General features: G+C 38.1%; 1 protein-coding gene across 15 annotated transcripts in view; it reads right to left on the bottom strand.

Moving 5' to 3' along the window:
* Nucleotides 1-1,260: 1,260 nt before the first annotated feature.
* MITF (melanocyte inducing transcription factor) overlaps nucleotides 1,261-18,276 on the bottom strand; it is a 223,421-nt gene continuing 206,405 nt past the window's right edge. For 10 of the 15 annotated variants that reach the window (XM_033210409.1, XM_033210411.1, XM_033210422.1 and 7 more), the window contains exons 7-10: nucleotides 18,196-18,270; nucleotides 13,026-13,101; nucleotides 10,133-10,280; nucleotides 1,261-4,760 (exon numbers count right to left, since the gene is read on the bottom strand). In XM_033210409.1, the coding sequence (XP_033066300.1) occupies nucleotides 4,359-4,760; nucleotides 10,133-10,280; nucleotides 13,026-13,101; nucleotides 18,196-18,270 (701 nt within the window). In that variant the 3' untranslated portion in view covers nucleotides 1,261-4,358. The remainder of the gene's footprint in view (nucleotides 4,761-10,132; nucleotides 10,281-13,025; nucleotides 13,102-18,195; nucleotides 18,271-18,276) is intronic. The other 5 variants (XM_033210414.1, XM_033210412.1, XM_033210420.1 and 2 more) reach the window with 1 other exon arrangement.

Here is an 18,276-nt window from a genome sequence, read left to right as displayed (position 1 = left end):
ATGGTCTTCACAAGACCACTATATGGTAGCTACTTTTGAGGCACAGGGAGGCCAAATAACTTGCGCAAAATCACAGAGCAAGATGTGGGCAGAGATAAGCTTCAAACCCAGGAAGATTAACTGAGAGGCCATGTGTGGTGACTGAATGGATGTAATTTATTTGAAAGTGAATTGGCTTAATAAAATTTTAAGAAATTAAGTCTGTGGATATCAAATGAAGTCATACACATTGCAGGCCAATGTCTAATCTTCAGGTAACACCATTATAACACGTAATTGTGTGTGTGCGGGGTGGGGAAGCTAAAGATGAAGGATCCTTGTGGGCTGTGAAATGACTGTTTACTGGTAAATACCAGGACAGAAATGTGAGTGAAGGTATTGCTGTAGATCCCCTGGAGATGAAAAGCCCCAAGTTTCAGCTTACTTGCTTTTGATTTTGTCCAGAATATTCTCTCTTGTTCCAAAAGGAAATCTTCCTACTTTTACATATTTTTAAGGGGTCCTGCAGTTGTACTTCTAGGGAAAATAAAAATAATTCAAATAGGCCTGAAAAAGAAAGGCCTTCATTACTGTATATTACAATTTAAGAAGAAAATTAAACTTAGGAAAAAGCTGACAGTCAGCTCGGCAGCCTTACAGGAAGTTTCTTGCTCATTTTCTCCAGAGGTTAAACCAGAATATATTTTTTAAAAGGGCAGAAGTTTAAGGTCTAGCTAGGGAATAAAGACATGTTTTGTCTGACACTTTCCAATTCAAATCCAACATTTATCAAATGATTCTTAAGTAGTGTATTAAAAAAAAAAAAAAAAAGCAACCAGGAGCTGGCAGCCTGGGTATATTAAGCTTTCATTATTGTAAATTTGTATTTTAAAAACCCAATATCTTTTCTGTAAATATGCAAGGGTTTCTCTGACAATTTCTCTTTTTTAAAGCCACCTCTCACTGAAACATTTTAAATAAAACTCCTATATCTAAAATGAAGTCTTGGCATTTGGGAGTTTAAAATCTCCCCAAATTCAGAGGGGGATAAAAAAGCTGCATAATTATAGCTCATCTGAGTGTAAGTCAAAAAGTAATCAAAAATGTTTAAAACCAAAAAGTAACATCTTAGAATGGCATTTTAAACAAAAAAAGTACTTACTGGCATTTTCTAAATTTTCATGCAATTTGTTATTCATTAAATCAGAAGAAAATGTGCACTACCATTTTTTGATAAGGCAGATAACATTCAAAATTGGCATTAACACAATAGGCCACCACTATGTGAAAAACCAAATGCTTTAATGAGGCTATCAAGAACAAGTCGATTATTTCATTGGATACATTAATATCGATCCATAATATACAGTGCTATGGACCATACAGAAATTATTGCTGCATCCAACAGCAGGTGACTATTATTAACATTACAGTACCAAGCATCTGCAAGAGACAGTCATTTGTCATTTTTATCAAGAAATAGGGCTGTTTTATACTGTTATTGACATCAACTTTTTCCCACTGCATTTTTCAAAAATATTAATAAGTTCATTCCTTTGTGCTTTTAACTTCCTAGGTATTGTATTTGTTCTTATTGCTTTATTGTTTAAAAACAACCAGAAAGAATTTTGTCATCCTATGTATGACCAGGTTGCTTGTATGCTTTTTGGCAAAGTCAGAAGGTTTGGTATTCCCATTGCCCTACTCAGAGGCAGACAGACAATTTTGGCATTTTGGTCACTCCATACAGAGGCCCAACCCCGAGTCACAATTCTGCACCCGGGAATGGGGGGAGTGGTGTGGATCATTTTCTTGTTACAAACAACAAGCCCAAACCACTGCCTCTTGGCTTAACTAGCCCCTAAAACGAATCCACACTCTATTTGGCAAAAAATATATAAATAAAACCACCCCCAAGATTGCAGCATTCTCCTGGGTTTGCTCACCTGCCACCTGCAGAAATTGTCTCTTAAGGAGAAGGGGACGGGGAGGCAGGCGATGGCAAGGTTAGGAGTTGCAACAGTCAGGGCAGTGGTACAAGATGCCATACTTTCTTTCAACAAAGCTTTCTTATATGGTTGCTTAACCATGGTCCTGTTCCCTTGGCCGTAGGTTAGTCAATCTTGCTTTATTTTTAAAAACCCTCAAAATCAGCTAAGGAAAACTAACATCATAGCATCATGATCTTCAACTTTTGCATCCAGTGCCCTCCCCCCCATATAAATATGAAGAGAAAAATAGACAATGCTATGATTGTATCAATGAACACTATGGTACAATTAGTTGTTCATGCAGATTTGCATCACTATTCTAGGAAAAGAGCTATACAGTTAAGGGGGTTGAAAGAATGGGAACTAATTTTCCCTACCCCCTTAAGTAATAAAGCTATAAAACTGATAGCATCACCAATGTTTCCAAGGATTCTCATTGCCCAGCGTGCGCGGGAACTATACAGTTGATTATTTTCACCTAAACCATCCATTCACACATCTGACAATCACTCCTCTCTGAACCCTCCATCACCCATCACCAGTTCACATTTGACATTTAAACACTTTTTTAAAACCCTCCTGAATAAGGTTTCCTGATGAAAGAAGTTGGCACTCTGTCACTAAAATATATTTAATATTAAAAATATCTGAAGGAAAATTGGAAGCTCTTATATTGTCTACATAGGCACCATGCTACATGTTCCTCTTGACTATAGATACCATCGTGAAACTTTCCCCTACATTACAGTTCAGTCAGTGCTAGTCCAAAAAAGACTACTGCTATATTTAAGGCACTTCATTCTGAATGGATATGCTTTATGCCACTTGCTATTCAATTGTAGGCTGCTACTGAGAAATTCCATTCAACAGCCTGGCTCATAACACTATATGGCATCTGTATAAAACATCTAGGCTTGATACATGTAACACTACTGTTATTGCATAGGACTACACAAGTAGATAATGCACTGAAACTAACTTTACAACATTGCTCCTTGTTAAAACATTGTTATCAAGTAACAGTAATTTGCCAATACAGTATTTCTTTCTTAAAAATAAATTCAGCAAGTTTGCTGAAATAAACCCCAATTTAAATGACCAGAATGGGCGTATTAATGCTATGGTTATCGGTCTCCAAGAATATTGCTATTTTCATATCCTAAAAATAAATATGTAAGTTTATTCTTTCTAGAAAGCCTGGTTTTAACCTATTAATACTACACCTTAAATGTGTCCAAAAACAGTTCTGAGTGAGACTGTTATTTACAAAATATTCGCAAAGCTGTCTTTTAAACACAAGACCTTGCATAAAAGTTTTCTTTCATGGGTGTATAAAGAATGCGGAAAACCACCAGTGAGTTGTAAAAATATTGAAAACTTGCCATTTTAAGATGCATATTCTTACAAATTAATACAAACATATTGAAAAGAACAATGATAATAAAGAATCTGTACAAATCAAATGAACAGTAAAACATAATTTAAAAATAAAAATAGTAAAGCCAATTAGAAATATGCCCAGTTTGGTTTTCTTATCAAAAGCAAAAATGAAAAAAAAAAAAAAAAAAAGAGTAAAACATACTTTCAGTGCTCCTCAATATTTTACTTTGAGAGGACATTAATATCCATTTCAAAATAAAATATATCTTATGAAAAACTGAATCACACTCATTGATGAAGAAAACTGTAACAGCACAAAATAAAAGAGAGCAAGATTAGACTTTAAATTTCAGAGCCTTGGTCTAACTCCCTTCAGTTTCAGTTGGTATCAGTTATGTTTTCTAACCAGACAATCTTCAGGAAAAGACTGCATTTTTTTTTTTTTTTTGTCTTTTACAGAATACAGTATTTCTTTAAATAATTTGCAGTATAAAGACTAAACAAAGCTAGAGGGGTACTGTATCTTTAAGGCAGTACCAATGAATCAATACATTTATAAAATGGAAAAGGGTTAGTATGGATTTCTTTTCCTCTTTTTTTTTTCTTTTTGGTTGCTTTACATTCTTTCAATTAAACTTTACATTTAATTTCTAAGGAAGTCACAGGCATAAAAATCTCAAATCAAGTTTCCCCTGAATAAAAATGGACAGACATTTCTCTGACGCAAAATCCTCTTGCTCAGAAAGCTAAAGTCTGTGGTGAATTCAGTTCACAGATACTGCACACTTATTTGTACAATACTTTGGAGGCATTTGTAGTTGTAAAATAGAATATACAAGTCTGTTTCACAAAATTCTAAAAATAAAATATGTCCTGGGCTATTGATAAAGCATGAAAAAAAATTTCATATTAAAGGAAAATTATCAAGAAAACCCCTTCAGGTAAGTTATTAAATCTATGAATCAAGAAAGGAAGCAGTTTGTGCGAATGCAGTGCAGGGAGGATTCGCTAACAAGCATGCTCCGTCTCTTCCATGCTCATACTGCTCCTCCGGCTGCTTGTTTTGGAGGCTCCGGGGGACACTGAGGAAAGGAGTGGATCAGTGACACCAACGGGAGAAAGAGTGTCATCCATCAGGATGTCTTCCAGTTTGGATCCCATTTTCGTGGGGACACTATAGGCTTGGCTGGCCTCGGTCCCAGTTCCGAGGTTGTTGTTGAAGGTGATGGTGCCATCCGTGAGATCGAGAGTTGTTGTACAAGTTAGGTCTGCGTGATGCTGAAGGAGGTCTTGGCTGCAGTTCTCAAGAACGGGTTCTTGCTTGATGATCCGATTCACCAAATCTGGAGAGCAGAGACCCGTGGATGGAATAAGGGAAAGTCCGTGAGCTCGAGCCTGCATTTCAAGTTCCTATAATAAGAGTAAAGATAAAACACTGAAACAGGCAGAGCACAGAGGACTTTTAAGCCCGTGAAACCACTCTATATGATACTGTAATGGTAGATGCATGTCATTAGACATTTGGCCAAACCCACAAAATGTACAACACCAAGAGGGAATGTAAAGTATAGACTTTGGAGGGAAATGAACTGTCACTGCGGGTTCATTGATTCTAATAAATGCGCCACTCTTGTAGGGAATGCTGATAATGGGGAAGGCCGTGCGTGCTTGGGGGAAAGAAGTGTATGGGAAATAGCTGCAGCATCATTTCAATTTTACTGCGAACCAAAAACTCCTAAAAAATAAAGTCTATTATTAAAAATCAGATACTTGGAAAACAATAAATCCTCAAAATAAAAGTTTTTTGTTCTTTTAAATTAATAAGCTCTGTATGTTCCAAAGTATAGTAGAAGTACCACTGGTAGTATATGAAATAAAGTTTTAGGTGTTTTATAGATTTGCCTATGTATGAAAAACAGAGAGAGATGGTCTCTCGCAGATATTAATGTTCACACTGAGGATAAGTTAAAAAATACAAAAATGAAGTTTTAAATGCAAGCTGATAAAAATATTATTTGGGAGGCCGAGGGGGGGTGGATCACCTGAGGTCAGGAGTTCGAGACCAGCCTGGTCAACATGGTGAAACCCCATCTCTACTAAAAATACTAAAATTAGCCGGGCATGGTGGTGCGCGTCTGTAATCCCAGCTACTCGGGAGGTTGAGGCAGAAGAATCGTTTGAACCTGAGAGGTGGAGGTTGCAGTGAGCCAAGATCAGGCCATTGCACTCCAGCCTGGGCAAGAAGAGTGAAACAGCATCTCAAAGAAAAAAAAAAAAGAAAGAAAAACGAAAGAAAAGAAAAAAGAAACATATTCAGTAAAGAGTAACATAGTTTCATGGTCCTTCAGCTGTGCACTGAGGTCCCCAATGAACTCACAGAGCACTGGAGATAGCCTAACATTTCAAGGGAAATGGCAATACTACCTGAGAACTACTAAACTCAAGATAGTTCTCTTTCAGCATCAGACTGTGCTATATACTTTTCAAGTACATCATATCATTGCAGAGTTGGGCTTTTGGCGGTTGCTGTGATGAAAGAAAAACAAGTTTCGCATGAACATCGCTGTGGACTGGGCAACAAGGGTGGTGGTGTCCAGTCTGATTCCAAGAGACTTTAGAAATTGTGCAGTGCCCAACAGGCACACACATCCAGTTAGTAAGTAATATGGTAATTTAATAACAAAATAAAAATGCTATTTTCCTTTCAATTTATATGTTTTATTTTTTCAAATGGCTACCAAGTTGTTAGAACCTAAATACTTAATAAGTTGTTTGGACCTAACAAAAAGAGTAGGTATTTCTTTTGGTCTAGGGGGATGGTAAAAAGCTTGCTAAAACACTAAGAGTGCCATGAAGTTAAAAAGTTTTGGTAGTGATAGCAAAAGCTGTGAAAGTTCTATGCAAGTAACTAAAGTTTTAGAAGCATCATTTAACCCATTTCACGATGGCAAAGGGAAAGTATGTTTTTAACTCAACAAGTAAGTTCTCATCTATAAGATGAACAACTTTTTTCCTTTCCTTCCTCACATACATTCCTATTATTGGCTAAATTGTGTCCTGGAAAAAATTTGAATGTTGAAGTCCTAACGTTACTACCTTGGAATGTGACTGTATTTGGAGACAGGGCCTTTAAAGAGGCGATTAATTTAAAATGAGATCATACTGGTGGGCCTAAACCCAGTAAGACTGGTGTCCTTGTAAGAAAAGGAGATTGGGACAGATGCACACAGAAAAAAGACCATGTGAACACACAAGGAGAAGACGGGCATCTAGAAGCCAAGGAGAGAGGCTTCAGAAGGGACCAACCCTGCAGACAACTTGATCTTGGACAACAACTAGCCTCCAGAATTGTGAGAAAATAACTCTTGTTTACCACCCAGTCGGTGGCATTTCACTACAGCTGCACTAACTGAGTAATACACTTACAAAATGCCATTGATTCCCCCTATATCTCATTGCAAAATGCCTTCCAAGCAAGCTCTTTCTCTTTTTCCTTTCTGAGTATATCCCTGGGCATTCCGAAAATGAACCATAGAGACTGTAATCGATTCCTGATAAGCATTCTGCTTCTCCATTCCAATGCTATCCCTTCTATGTGAAACAATAATATGTAGAAAGAGAATACAAATTTGAAGCAAGTCACCTTTCCTTATCAGAGAGGGGAAGGACTCTCCACATGACATGGCCTCTCAACCTTTGCCCACAAGCTGAGAAACATATGTGCTTGAAAAGCCATGTTTCAGTCTAAATTCAAGGTTTTTGGGTTTGCAAAATCCTTCTTTGGATGCAATATGAGTAAAAGCCAGGAGCTTGAGATGTCACACAAGTACCTTCAAGTTCCTTTAAATAATCTCCAGAAACACAAGTTTCTTCAGGCATCATTGGAAAGCCCTGGGCTATTTAATAAAATGGCTGTTTCACTGATATTAAGGATTCATGCTCTTTCTTCTGTGAAAACTTTTGCGTGCATCACTTAGAGTGAAAATGAAAGAAAGCCCTTAGGCCCATACTGAAAACATGGACTCTTGTAAGTCTACACCAACATGCTAATAAGAACAGCACTTCCACACATGCAGATTGTCTTTTCAGAAAAAGAATAATAAAGTTGCATTAAAAGAGGCAAACATCTTACTCTAATCCTTTGTTGTCTAATTAAAAATATTTATCAGCTGATTAAAGCATTACTCAGATTTCTAAATAAGGTGATAAATCTCATCTAGAGAACTCTGGCTTAATTGCATCACAGAACTTTCCTAATTAATAATGTTTTCTGTGATATGCAAAAGTTCTAAAGGCTGCCTCACATTGTCATTGGAAGAAAATCAAGATATCGTCACCATGGAATTTCCAATGCACATATTTCACAATATTCGTATTTCATATGAATATACATGTTTGGAACCCTAAAATAAAACAAAACCTAGCTACTCTTTCAAAATAGTTATTACATTTTAATACTTGTAGAAGGAAACGACACATTAGTACAAGCTGCTTTTTCTGTTTGTTTTTTGATACGGAGTCTTGCTCTGCAGCCTAGGCTGGAGTGCAATGGCACAATCTTGGCTCACCACAACCTCCACCTCCCGGGTTCTCCTGCCTCAGCCTCCTGCTCCTGAGTAGCTGGGATTACAAGCATCCACCACCACGCCCAGCTAATTTTTTTTTTGTATTTTTGGTAAAGAGGTTTCACCATGTTGGCCAGACTGGTCTCGAACTCCTGACCTTGTGATCCACCTGCCTTGGCCTCTCAAAGTGCTGGGATTACAGGCGTGAGCCACTGCACCCGGCCACAAGTTGGTTTTATTTTTATTTCTATTTTTTAATTTTTTTTGAGATGGAGTCTCACTCTGTCACCTAGGCTGGAATACAGGGGCGTGATCTTGGCTCACTGCAACCTCCACTTCCTGGGTTCAAGAGATTCTCTGCCTCAGCCTCATGAGTAGCTGGGATGCTTGCCACCACGTCCAGCTAATTTTTGTATTTTTAGTAGAGATGGGGCTTCACCATCTTGGCCAGGCTGGTCTTGAACTCCTGATCTCGTGATCCACCCACCTTGGCCTCCCAAAGTGCTGGGATTATAAGCATGAGCCACCACGCCCGGCTGACAAGCTGCTTTTATAAATAGGTAGACTACGTTCAAGAGATTAAATACCTATAGCTACTTATTGAAAAGACAGAACATAAAGCCAACAACCAAAGCCAAAGTAGAGGAGGGGAGGGGAAAGGAGGGCTTTCAAATTACACACAACCTCTCCTTCACTACCCAGAGTCCTAAAATGCACTCCAACAGGGAAGTGGCTTCCCACCTCCCCGCCCCGCAGCTGAGGAATCGCTGCAGTGAATGAGAGATGTGAAATTTCAAAATATAAGCATTCAGAAGACTGGAGACCATTATTATAAGTGAATTGCTCTGTTTGAAAAGCTCAGCATCCAGGAGGAACACCATTAGGTGAAACACAATGGTCTCTAGGGTGCCATACTTCTCACTGCTGTTTCGTAAAATAACTCCATGAATAGTTGTACTGGAAAAGTTGAAAGACAACCCTTGCTTTATGGCAAAATCTAGTAAAAAGTAGGTCAGCCTACTCAAGAAGAAAGTATGGTGTCGTTGACTCTTACAGATAGGTTTTGTTCAAAGTCAGCAAATTAAAATTACCCTCACAAACCCCCTTTGGTTCATACAGGGAGTCTGTTTTTGAGGATCATTTCAGAGGAAGTAGCGCCCTTTCACCCTACAAGAGAGGCTGAGCACCTGAGAGAAGTTCCAGGAGCTGACACTGAAGAGGAACTCCCCATCTCCTGTTTACACTCGTGCATGTACCCACTGAACAGGATGACGCACAAATTGTACATATTAATAAAATTAGTATGTCTTCCTCTAAGGGTGTATAGTTTAAGTTAAAGATATATGTTACAATTCTACTATGTATAACTATCTCCAGGAATTATGTCCTTAATATAAGATCCTCTGGGTGTCCCCCAAGTTCCTTATAAACACAGACTTTGATCATCAACTGCTTCCTAGACCCTGCAAATACTAAGGCATCTTCTTATTTAACATGTATAGTCAGTGCTTATGTTTTTTATGTTCTACAAAGTCACTGTGAACACTGAATGGGTGAACACCGAAGCACTGTTCCCAGGGGAATTACAGGTTAGGTTCCTGTGAAACCCCAGTCACAACACTTAATCTTGTTATATGTATGTTTCTGTTGAAGGTCACCTTATGTAACATATGTTGTTGACTCGTGAATATTAAACTCACAGCCAACAGAACTGTAACTCATGCCGGAAAGAAGCTTATCCAACACCTGTGTTTTCTCTGTAAGACACATCACAGCCTTCTCGCCCTCAGGAACTCTAGACACTGCTTCCGCATTATGCTTGGGGGTCATTTTAAACAGCGAAATCACCAACAGAAACAATAATGTAGAAAGCACTGAACAGACCACGAAAGGAGCACTTGTTTAGAGGATGAGAGCTGAAACAAGAAAGCAGACAGTCAGCCTCGGGCAGGGTCATTCGACCTCACCTGGAAATGCGTGCCATGGGTAGCTCAAACTTGCCACTCTGCACATGTCCAAGAATGACTGTGGAAGTGCCACAGATATTGATTTTGGGGTTACCAGTAGGCAAATTCACACATACAGAATCCACAAATAATAAGGACTGACCGTGTTAGGATCATGTAAGTCAACTCCCCTATGGCTCATTATATCCATCTTTCTACTGTCTTGAGGTTGGTAACAAGCAGTAAACTTTACACAACTTAGGCCGTGTACCTGTATTCTGAGCAACAAATGCCGGTTGGCGTGCTCCAGTTTCTTCTGTCGGTTTTCAAGTTCTTTGGCGCGTTGCTGTTCTCGTTGCAACTTTCGGATATAGTCCACAGATGCTTTTAAGATGGTTCCCTTGTTCCAGCGCATGTCTCTACAATGGAAATGGAGGAAACCAGACATTTTTAGGATTTGAGGCTCAACGAAAATTCAATAGTCAAAGCATTCCATATCTCTTTTTTTGAACTTAAATTTTTTTTTAATTTTAATAGTTTTGGGGGAACAGGTGGTGCTTGGTTACATGGATAAGTTCTTTATTGGTGATTTCTGAGATTGTGGTACACCCACCACCCAAGCTGTGTACACTGCACCCAACCTGTAGTCTTTTATCCATCACCCCCATCCTACCCGCTCCATCCCTTCCCCACAAGTCCCCAAAGTCCATTGTATCATTTTTAAAAGCATTCAGTTTTGAAAATGAGATAATCATACATTAATAATAGCTACCATTCATGAGTGTTTGCCACGTGCCTAGTGTTGCCCACCCAGTTTTTACACATTGTCTTACTTAACCCAGACAAGCACCTTGTAAGATAGAGACTTCGTGCACATGTTGAAACAGAGACAATTCAACTTGTCCTAGGCCACATAGCACCATATGGTAGAGTCAGGACTTAAATTTAGGTCTGTTGATTACAGTTTCCTTAAACATTATATTAAACAGTTATAGGTTTCTAAAACTATAAAAGTTAACTCAGTCAGAGTAAACGATGGTAAAACAGATCTGTGAGATCGCACTACTAAATTGTTTGTGGCATAAACTCAGCATCCTTCTATTTTTTTTAATCAAGAATTATCACAGGCATGCTATCTGCCTCTCTCTATCCATTTCCTCATCTACAAGTATCAGGTGGAACTGGTGAATAGAGGGTCGTTAAACAAGTCACCAAGTAATCAATCCTCATATGGGTTACATTAAGAACAAAACAGAAGTTCTCCCATAAAAGGGACAGTTCCAGCCACCAGAGAATTCCCTGGGGTTGGTCCTTGGGGTCTGAACACCAAAGATGGCAACCCAGGGGAACATCCTGAGATACCCAGAGTGAGCACAGACTTAATATTCAGAGCTAAGATCAAAGTAAGAGAAGTAACTTTAGCAGCCAGAGAGAAATGTAATTAAAATAAATGATGCTTCACGTAGGCCAGCAAGATGAGAAATCAGAATTGGGATATGTGAGGGGTCACTCAGTTTAAAAGAAGTGATTGTTTCAACCAATTATCTTGGGTTTTACATCCTTGTGAGATCCAATCAATCAATTATGCTTCTGAGTTTAAGAAAGGGTTTTCAAACTTTTTTTGTTCAGTAATAAGAGGGACTCTTTTTTCACAGAATAGTGTATATAGATCTCCATTATATAAAATCAACAAAAGCAGACTTGCTCTGGTGGGAGAAAAGGTACTGGGCGGAGACCCCAGTCTATGAGACTGCGTCTGCGTAGCAGCCCCAAGGCACATTCTAGAAACCTGGTGTGGGAAAACCACCATATAGATTATAGTCTGTTTTATCTTAAAACAATGCCTACAATTAAATATCATTATCAGTTCAGATTATAAACCCGTAAGTATTCTAATACAATGGGGAAAGAAGATATGCAAATAGAGGCTTTCACTGAAGCCCCATAATTTCATAAAATGTTGCTAAAGAGATTCACATGCTACAGTTTAAAAGAATATGCTAAAAAGTGAAAGCTGATAAAGAACAGGAAAATGGGAATTCAATTTCAACTATCATGCAAGACTGACTATAGGAAATGAAGGTCACAGCCCTTTAGTAGGATACATTTGTGCTGCAGAACTGAGAATCTGAAATGTTTCGGGTTTGAAAATGCCTTTCCTTGAAACCTGGGAAAGCAAAACACTGAAGATGGAATTGTGCTTGTGCATTCATCAAAACCACCTCACAATAGGTAATGGTTTTATTTTATTTTGTTACAAATTCTCTAACAATAATGTGAATAGCAAATTTAATAAGCCTTGCATGAATAATACTTGATTTCATCTTTACATTTTATTAGGTAGCTAAAAGGTCATATTCAAAGGCTAATTTCACAGAATGCCTGTGGGGGGCCATTAAAATGTATATATTTTCTAGCCCCTTGCTTCAAATGAGCCAATTTCTAATGGATAAAAACTGTGTGTTTGTTGTCCTATCTGCTGACATTGCAGGTAACTATAGGCTGGTAGGAAAGACTCGAGAAAATTATCTTTACAGCTGTTATCTCTGAAGGGGGCAGGGTGGATAAAGAGAGACCAAAAGCTGAAATCCAAATTAGCTGACCTGTACTGAATAAGAGGATTAAAACATTACTTTTCTCCCCTACAATGGTAAAACATACAAAGAGCAGGCAAGTTTTCATAAAAGCAATTGACCTTTTTTTTGTCTGTTGAGTATCATTAAACTTGAAGTCTCTAATGTCTGTTCATCAGTGCCTATTTAGAGATACTATACAAGTCAAAGAGCAGTCAACAAATCTAGCTTTAACAGCTATTGAAAGTTCTGTTCTGCATGAATCATTAAAGGAAATATTTTTTAAGCTCAGTATTTGTTTGCAAAGAATTCTTAGGTTTCAGAAAGCCACCTCCTCTCAGAAAGCCACCTCCTCACAACCAAAGCATCTAGTGTCCAAAGATCATTTTGTACGATTCAATGCTTTTGTCTTGAAATTTTAATTTGATGAGACTAACCAAAAGAAAGGTGTAAGAAGAATTTAGGAACAGAACCAAAGGGAGAGGAGAGACTTCTTTACTTTAGTTTTTACAACTGCATTTTTTACAACATATGAAAAAACATTCAGGTCCGAAAAATATATGATGCAGATTAACACGCAATTGTACTCACGGATCATTTGACTTGGGAATCAAAGTACCTAGTTCTTTAATGCGGTCATTTATGTTAAATCTTCTTCTTCGTTCAACTTCAAGAAAAGAGCACAGGAAAGGGCTATTAGTAACAGTACCATGTATGCTTTTAGCATATCTCATTAAAGGCATGTGCATATTAACTTCTCAGGTCATGACAATGGAAACCTGAACCTACTTTTTCCCTATTTTTACTATGTTTTTGGTATTGCAGTTAAAAATGAGCTACCTTTCTTTATCATTTCCAAAGCCCTTAGATACATACGATTTCTCATTTGCTCCTACAGCAACCCTGAAATCAGTTACTATCCTCAGTTACAAATAATGAAATTGCCTTGGAGATACTGTTATTAGGGACTTGGCAAGGACATCCAGCAATACCTGGTGAACAGCCCAAATTCTAACCTAACCCCTTAGAGCAGAAGTCAGCAAACTTTCTGCAAAGAGCCAGGAAGTTAGTACTTGTGGTTTTGTGGGATAAGTAGCAAAATTGAGGATATTATGCAGATATTTACTTAACCAGAGGGAAAACAAATTTCCACACATTTTTTACTGATAAAATTCAAAATATAACATATGAGTACAATTTTTTGCAAGGCAAATCTAATGAAAAGCATTAGAATTTACTTGTCATGCTGAAATTTTCATTGCATATAATTTTCATGTCACTTTTTTTTTTTAGCATTTATTTATTTATTTATTGAGATGGAGTCTTGCTGTGTCACCCAGGCTGGAGTGCAGTGGCACGATCTCAGTTCACTGTGACCTCCATCTCCTGGGTTCATGAGATTCTTGTGCCTCAGCCTCCCGAGTAGCTGGGACTGCAGGCACACGCCACCACGTCTGGCTAATTTTTGTACTTTTAGTAGAAAAGGGGGTTTCACCATGTTGGCCAGGCTGGTCTCGAGCTCCTGACTTCAAGAGATCTATCTGCCTCAGCCTCCCAAAGTGCTGGGATTATAGGCGTGAGCCACTGCACCCAGCCTTTTTTAGCCATTTAAAACTGTAGAAAACATTTTTAACTCATGGGCCACACAAAACACCCATGCTCTAGCCTAGTGCTACCCAACAGAAATATAATTTACTTATGTAAGTTTAAGTGTTCTTTCTTTAAAAAGTAAAAAGAAAGAGATGAAATTAACATTTTATTAAATCCATTATATCCAAAATATTATTATTTTAACAGGCAATCAATGTAAACATTTACAAGTTAAATACTTAACCTTCTTTTCTTCATTCTAAGTTTTTGGAATCCAGGGCACATTTTACACTTTCAATTTTACATCACAATTTGGACCAGTCATATTTCAAGGCTGAGTAGGCACCGGTGGTGAATGGCTGCTGTACTGGATAGCACAGCCCTAAAACTGAAGTCTAGTATTTTCAGCTGTACCATGAATCTTCACAGCATTCCTATTTTATAAATCTAGGTGTAAGTTCAACTATCATCTTCTTAGGGGAGGATGACATAATAAGGCATATGAGATGATAAATGTCTCTAATTAATGTAGTCAAGCAAATAAATTCCAAATAATTTGAAGTCTAACAAAATGAAGTTGTTAATATTTACTCTAAATACCATAATATATGTTTCTTTTTGATCCACTAATAGTCTGTATACTTAGATAATGTGATTCCCTGCTTTCCCAATATAAATTGTTTTGACTGAGGGATTATTCCAATGATGAAATCCTTTTTATATAATATGAAGTCCTACCATTAGACTTCTATAAAATAGAAACCCTAAGTGATGGTCAGTGGTTTTGAAGAAGGAATTATGGGGTCCTTGATCCAGTAGCTAACCTTCCCCAAAACTCTTAAGTATGATACTTTCTTCTTATTTTTTTCCAAGCACATAATAATCATAAAATTCCTCTAGCCTCTCTGGCTCCTTGCTATTCCTCACGCAAGCCAGATATGCCCCATTGGAGGACTTCATATGGCTGTTCCACCAGCCTGGAACATTGTACCTCCAGATATGTGAATGGCACTGCACTCACCTCCCTCAGGTAGACTCAGATTTACTTATGAGACTTTCTGGTCATCCTCTTTGAAACTGATCCACCACCTCCCATGTCCATGCTGACACTATACTCCCTTGCCTGCCCTTTGACTCCATGTGGAACTTTCTGCCATCCCATATTCATGTATCCCATTGATCTATTTGTTATTTTTATTTGCTGTTGCATTCCAAGTAACCATGTGCATCTGGCACATAGTACGCTCTCAACAAATATGTGTTAAATAAGAAACAAAACATTTAGAGTGGAATCACACTAAAAACGACTCTGCATCTTTTTTTTCACTCACCAGCATACAGCTGACATCTTTCACTGTCAATATTTAGGTGTACTACATTTTGTTTTTAGTTCAGTGACTTCCCTTTCCAATTATTTATTAGAAAGATGATATAAGCTAGTAAAAAATTTAAAAAAATACAAAGGTGTATTAAAGAAAAAGTAAAAGCCAAGTCTTTATACCATCCAACATCTATATACCTGGGCAAATTGTCACTGATAAGAGTGGTATCTAGATTGTCACCCATGCACATATACATCCATATAAACACATACACAAGCACGTCTCTCTCCAGTGTGTTCTTTGCACACAATGGGATATTATATGTATTATTCTGCCCCTTGTTCATCTCACTCGGTAATACATGGTAGATGACCCCTAACTCAAAGCTAGTTTCTCAGGATGGGAAACTCATTTTCTGGTTCACATTGTAGAAAAGTGCCTCACACAAAACAGAGGCGCTCTCTCTCTCTCTCTCTCTCCCCATCTATATATATATATGTGTGTGTGTGTGTGTGTGTGTGTGTGTGTGTGTGTATATATATGGCTGAGTGAATGAGTGAACAATAAATGAATGTATCCTTTTGTACATTTTGGCAAGTATTCATACAAAATAAATTCCTAGAAGAGGAACAGCTTGACCAAGGGGCAATCTAACCTTGATTATTAATTCCCAATGGTTGGATGAGACTTTTAGCTTGCATCATAGCCTTCAGAGTTTGAGCTGATCATGTTTGCACTTTACTGACAACCTTGACCTTGAGAGTTCAGGTGCCTGATGATAGGTATCTATTGTTTTTGACAAGATCCAACTCAGTTTTCCACATTTCACTTAAGTAGTTTTGGGTAATGCCTAATTATTTTGTTTCTAAGGTTTTTTTTTTTTTTGAGACGGAGTCTCGCTCTGTCACCCAGGCTGGAGTGCAGTGGCGCGATCTCGGCTCACTGCAAGCTCCGCCTCCCGGGTTTACGCCATTCTCCTGCCTCAGCCTCCCGAGTAGCTGGGACTACAGGCGCCCGCCATCTCGCCCGGCTAATTTTTTTTGTATTTTTTTTTTTTTTTTTTAGTAGAGACGGGGTTTCACCGTGTTAGCCAGGATGGTCTCGATCTCCTGACCTCGTGATCCACCCGTCTCGGCCTCCCAAAGTGCTGGGATTACAGGCTTGAGCCACCGCGCCCGGCCTTTTTTTTGTATTTTTAAGTAGAGACAGGGTTTCACCGTATTAGCCAGGATGGTCTCGATCTCCTGACCTCGTGATCCGCCCGTCTCGGCGTCCCAAAGTGCTGGGATTACAGGCTTGAGCCACCGCGCCCGGCCTTTTTTTTGTATTTTTAAGTAGAGACAGGGTTTCACCGTATTAGCCAGGATGGTCTCGATATCCTGACCTCGTGATCCGCCCGTCTCGGCCTCCCAAAGTGCTGGGATTACAGGCTTGAGCCACCGCGCCCGGCCTCTAAGGTGTTTTAAAAGAAGAAATATCTTAGGGTAAAATTACTGAGAAGCTGGAGGCCTTGGAGATAACAGTTCATCTGTTTTGATTAAAAGAAAAGGAGAGCTTCTTACACTTGACATGAGAACTGGGGAGGGGTGTAGCTCTTAAAGTAAAAACCAGCTCCCTCAGGACCCAGCAGTTCCATTTCTCAGTTCCGTTTCTAACGTAGAGAAACAAACTTTCTTGTACACAAAGAGACACATATAAAAACGTTCACTGTGCTATTGTTTATAAGAGGGAAAAACTAGAAACAACATAAACACACAGCAGTTTGGAAGTTACTAAATATCATACAGTCACACTGTAAAATACTATGCAATTGGTTTTCAAAAAGTAGATAGATCTAGACTTCTAACAGCAAAAGGTCTTCAAAACATACTGCTCAGTAGAAAAAAATCGACATAAAATGGACAATATGACACCGTTTGTGTTAAAACATAGAAATCCATATGATTTATTTTCTGTGTGCATGTGTCTATATTCTTAATACACAGAAAAAGGTCAAGAAGAGCAATGCCAAAATGAAACCAACATGCATATTCCTGGGGACTAAAGGAGAACTCTGGCCTTATTCTATCATTTTTATAAGGAGAAAGTGTTTATATATGACTCACATTCTTAAAAATCAATTCAAGAAACAGAGAACATGAGGCCATGAGATGAGAAATTCACACCCGATTTCCTAGCTCCAAGCTCAATCCCTTTATTAAAAAAAAATCTGTGCAGCTTGTCTTACTTGCTTATATTAAACAAAAATTAAAGTATTCTTAGGAGACAATTTGAAGATTTGATCAAGAGTAAATTAAATGCGTAAAAAATATTTCAAATGCTTTAGGACTATTTTTTTTAAGTCACAAATAACGTCAGAAATGTAGGAGGCTACCTCATCCATTTACTCCCCTTCAGATCTCTTTCTTTCTTTCTTTCTTTCTTTTTCTTTCAAATCTCATTGGAGAAGGTGCTCCCCTAATCCCCTTTTGTTAATAAGTTCCTGTGTGAGCAACACTTGTAATTGGGTAGTTGGGGATCAGTTCTCCCTCTCACCAAAAAAAAAAAAAAAAAAAAAAAAGAGAGAGAGGGAGAGCGAAAATAAAAAACCCACTACTATAAACAAGAAAAATAAAAACACTTCAGAAACTGAAAATAAGTATACATACAAAATTCAATTTGGTCTGAGATAAAATATGGGGAAAATATATACCTTAGTTTCTGTCAAATACAATTTTCTTCCAGAAGAGATAATTTTAACAGCTGTAGAAATCAACTCTCCTCTACAGAATTTCTGGGAACATTTTTGATATATGGGGGAATATTAACTCTAATATCAAATGTCACAAACACAAATAAAACCAACTTACTCAGGTTGTGATTGTCCTTTTTCTGCCTCTCTTTGGCCAGTGCTCTTGCTTCAGACTCTGTGGGAAAAATACACGCTGTGC

The sequence above is a fragment of the Trachypithecus francoisi genome, unplaced genomic scaffold (assembly GCF_009764315.1).
Source record: "Trachypithecus francoisi isolate TF-2019V2 unplaced genomic scaffold, Tfra_2.0 Lachesis_group0, whole genome shotgun sequence".
NCBI lineage: Eukaryota > Metazoa > Chordata > Mammalia > Primates > Cercopithecidae > Trachypithecus > Trachypithecus francoisi.
Note: the sequence above shows the minus strand (reverse complement) of the source record. Positions and strands in the feature narration are given on the sequence as shown.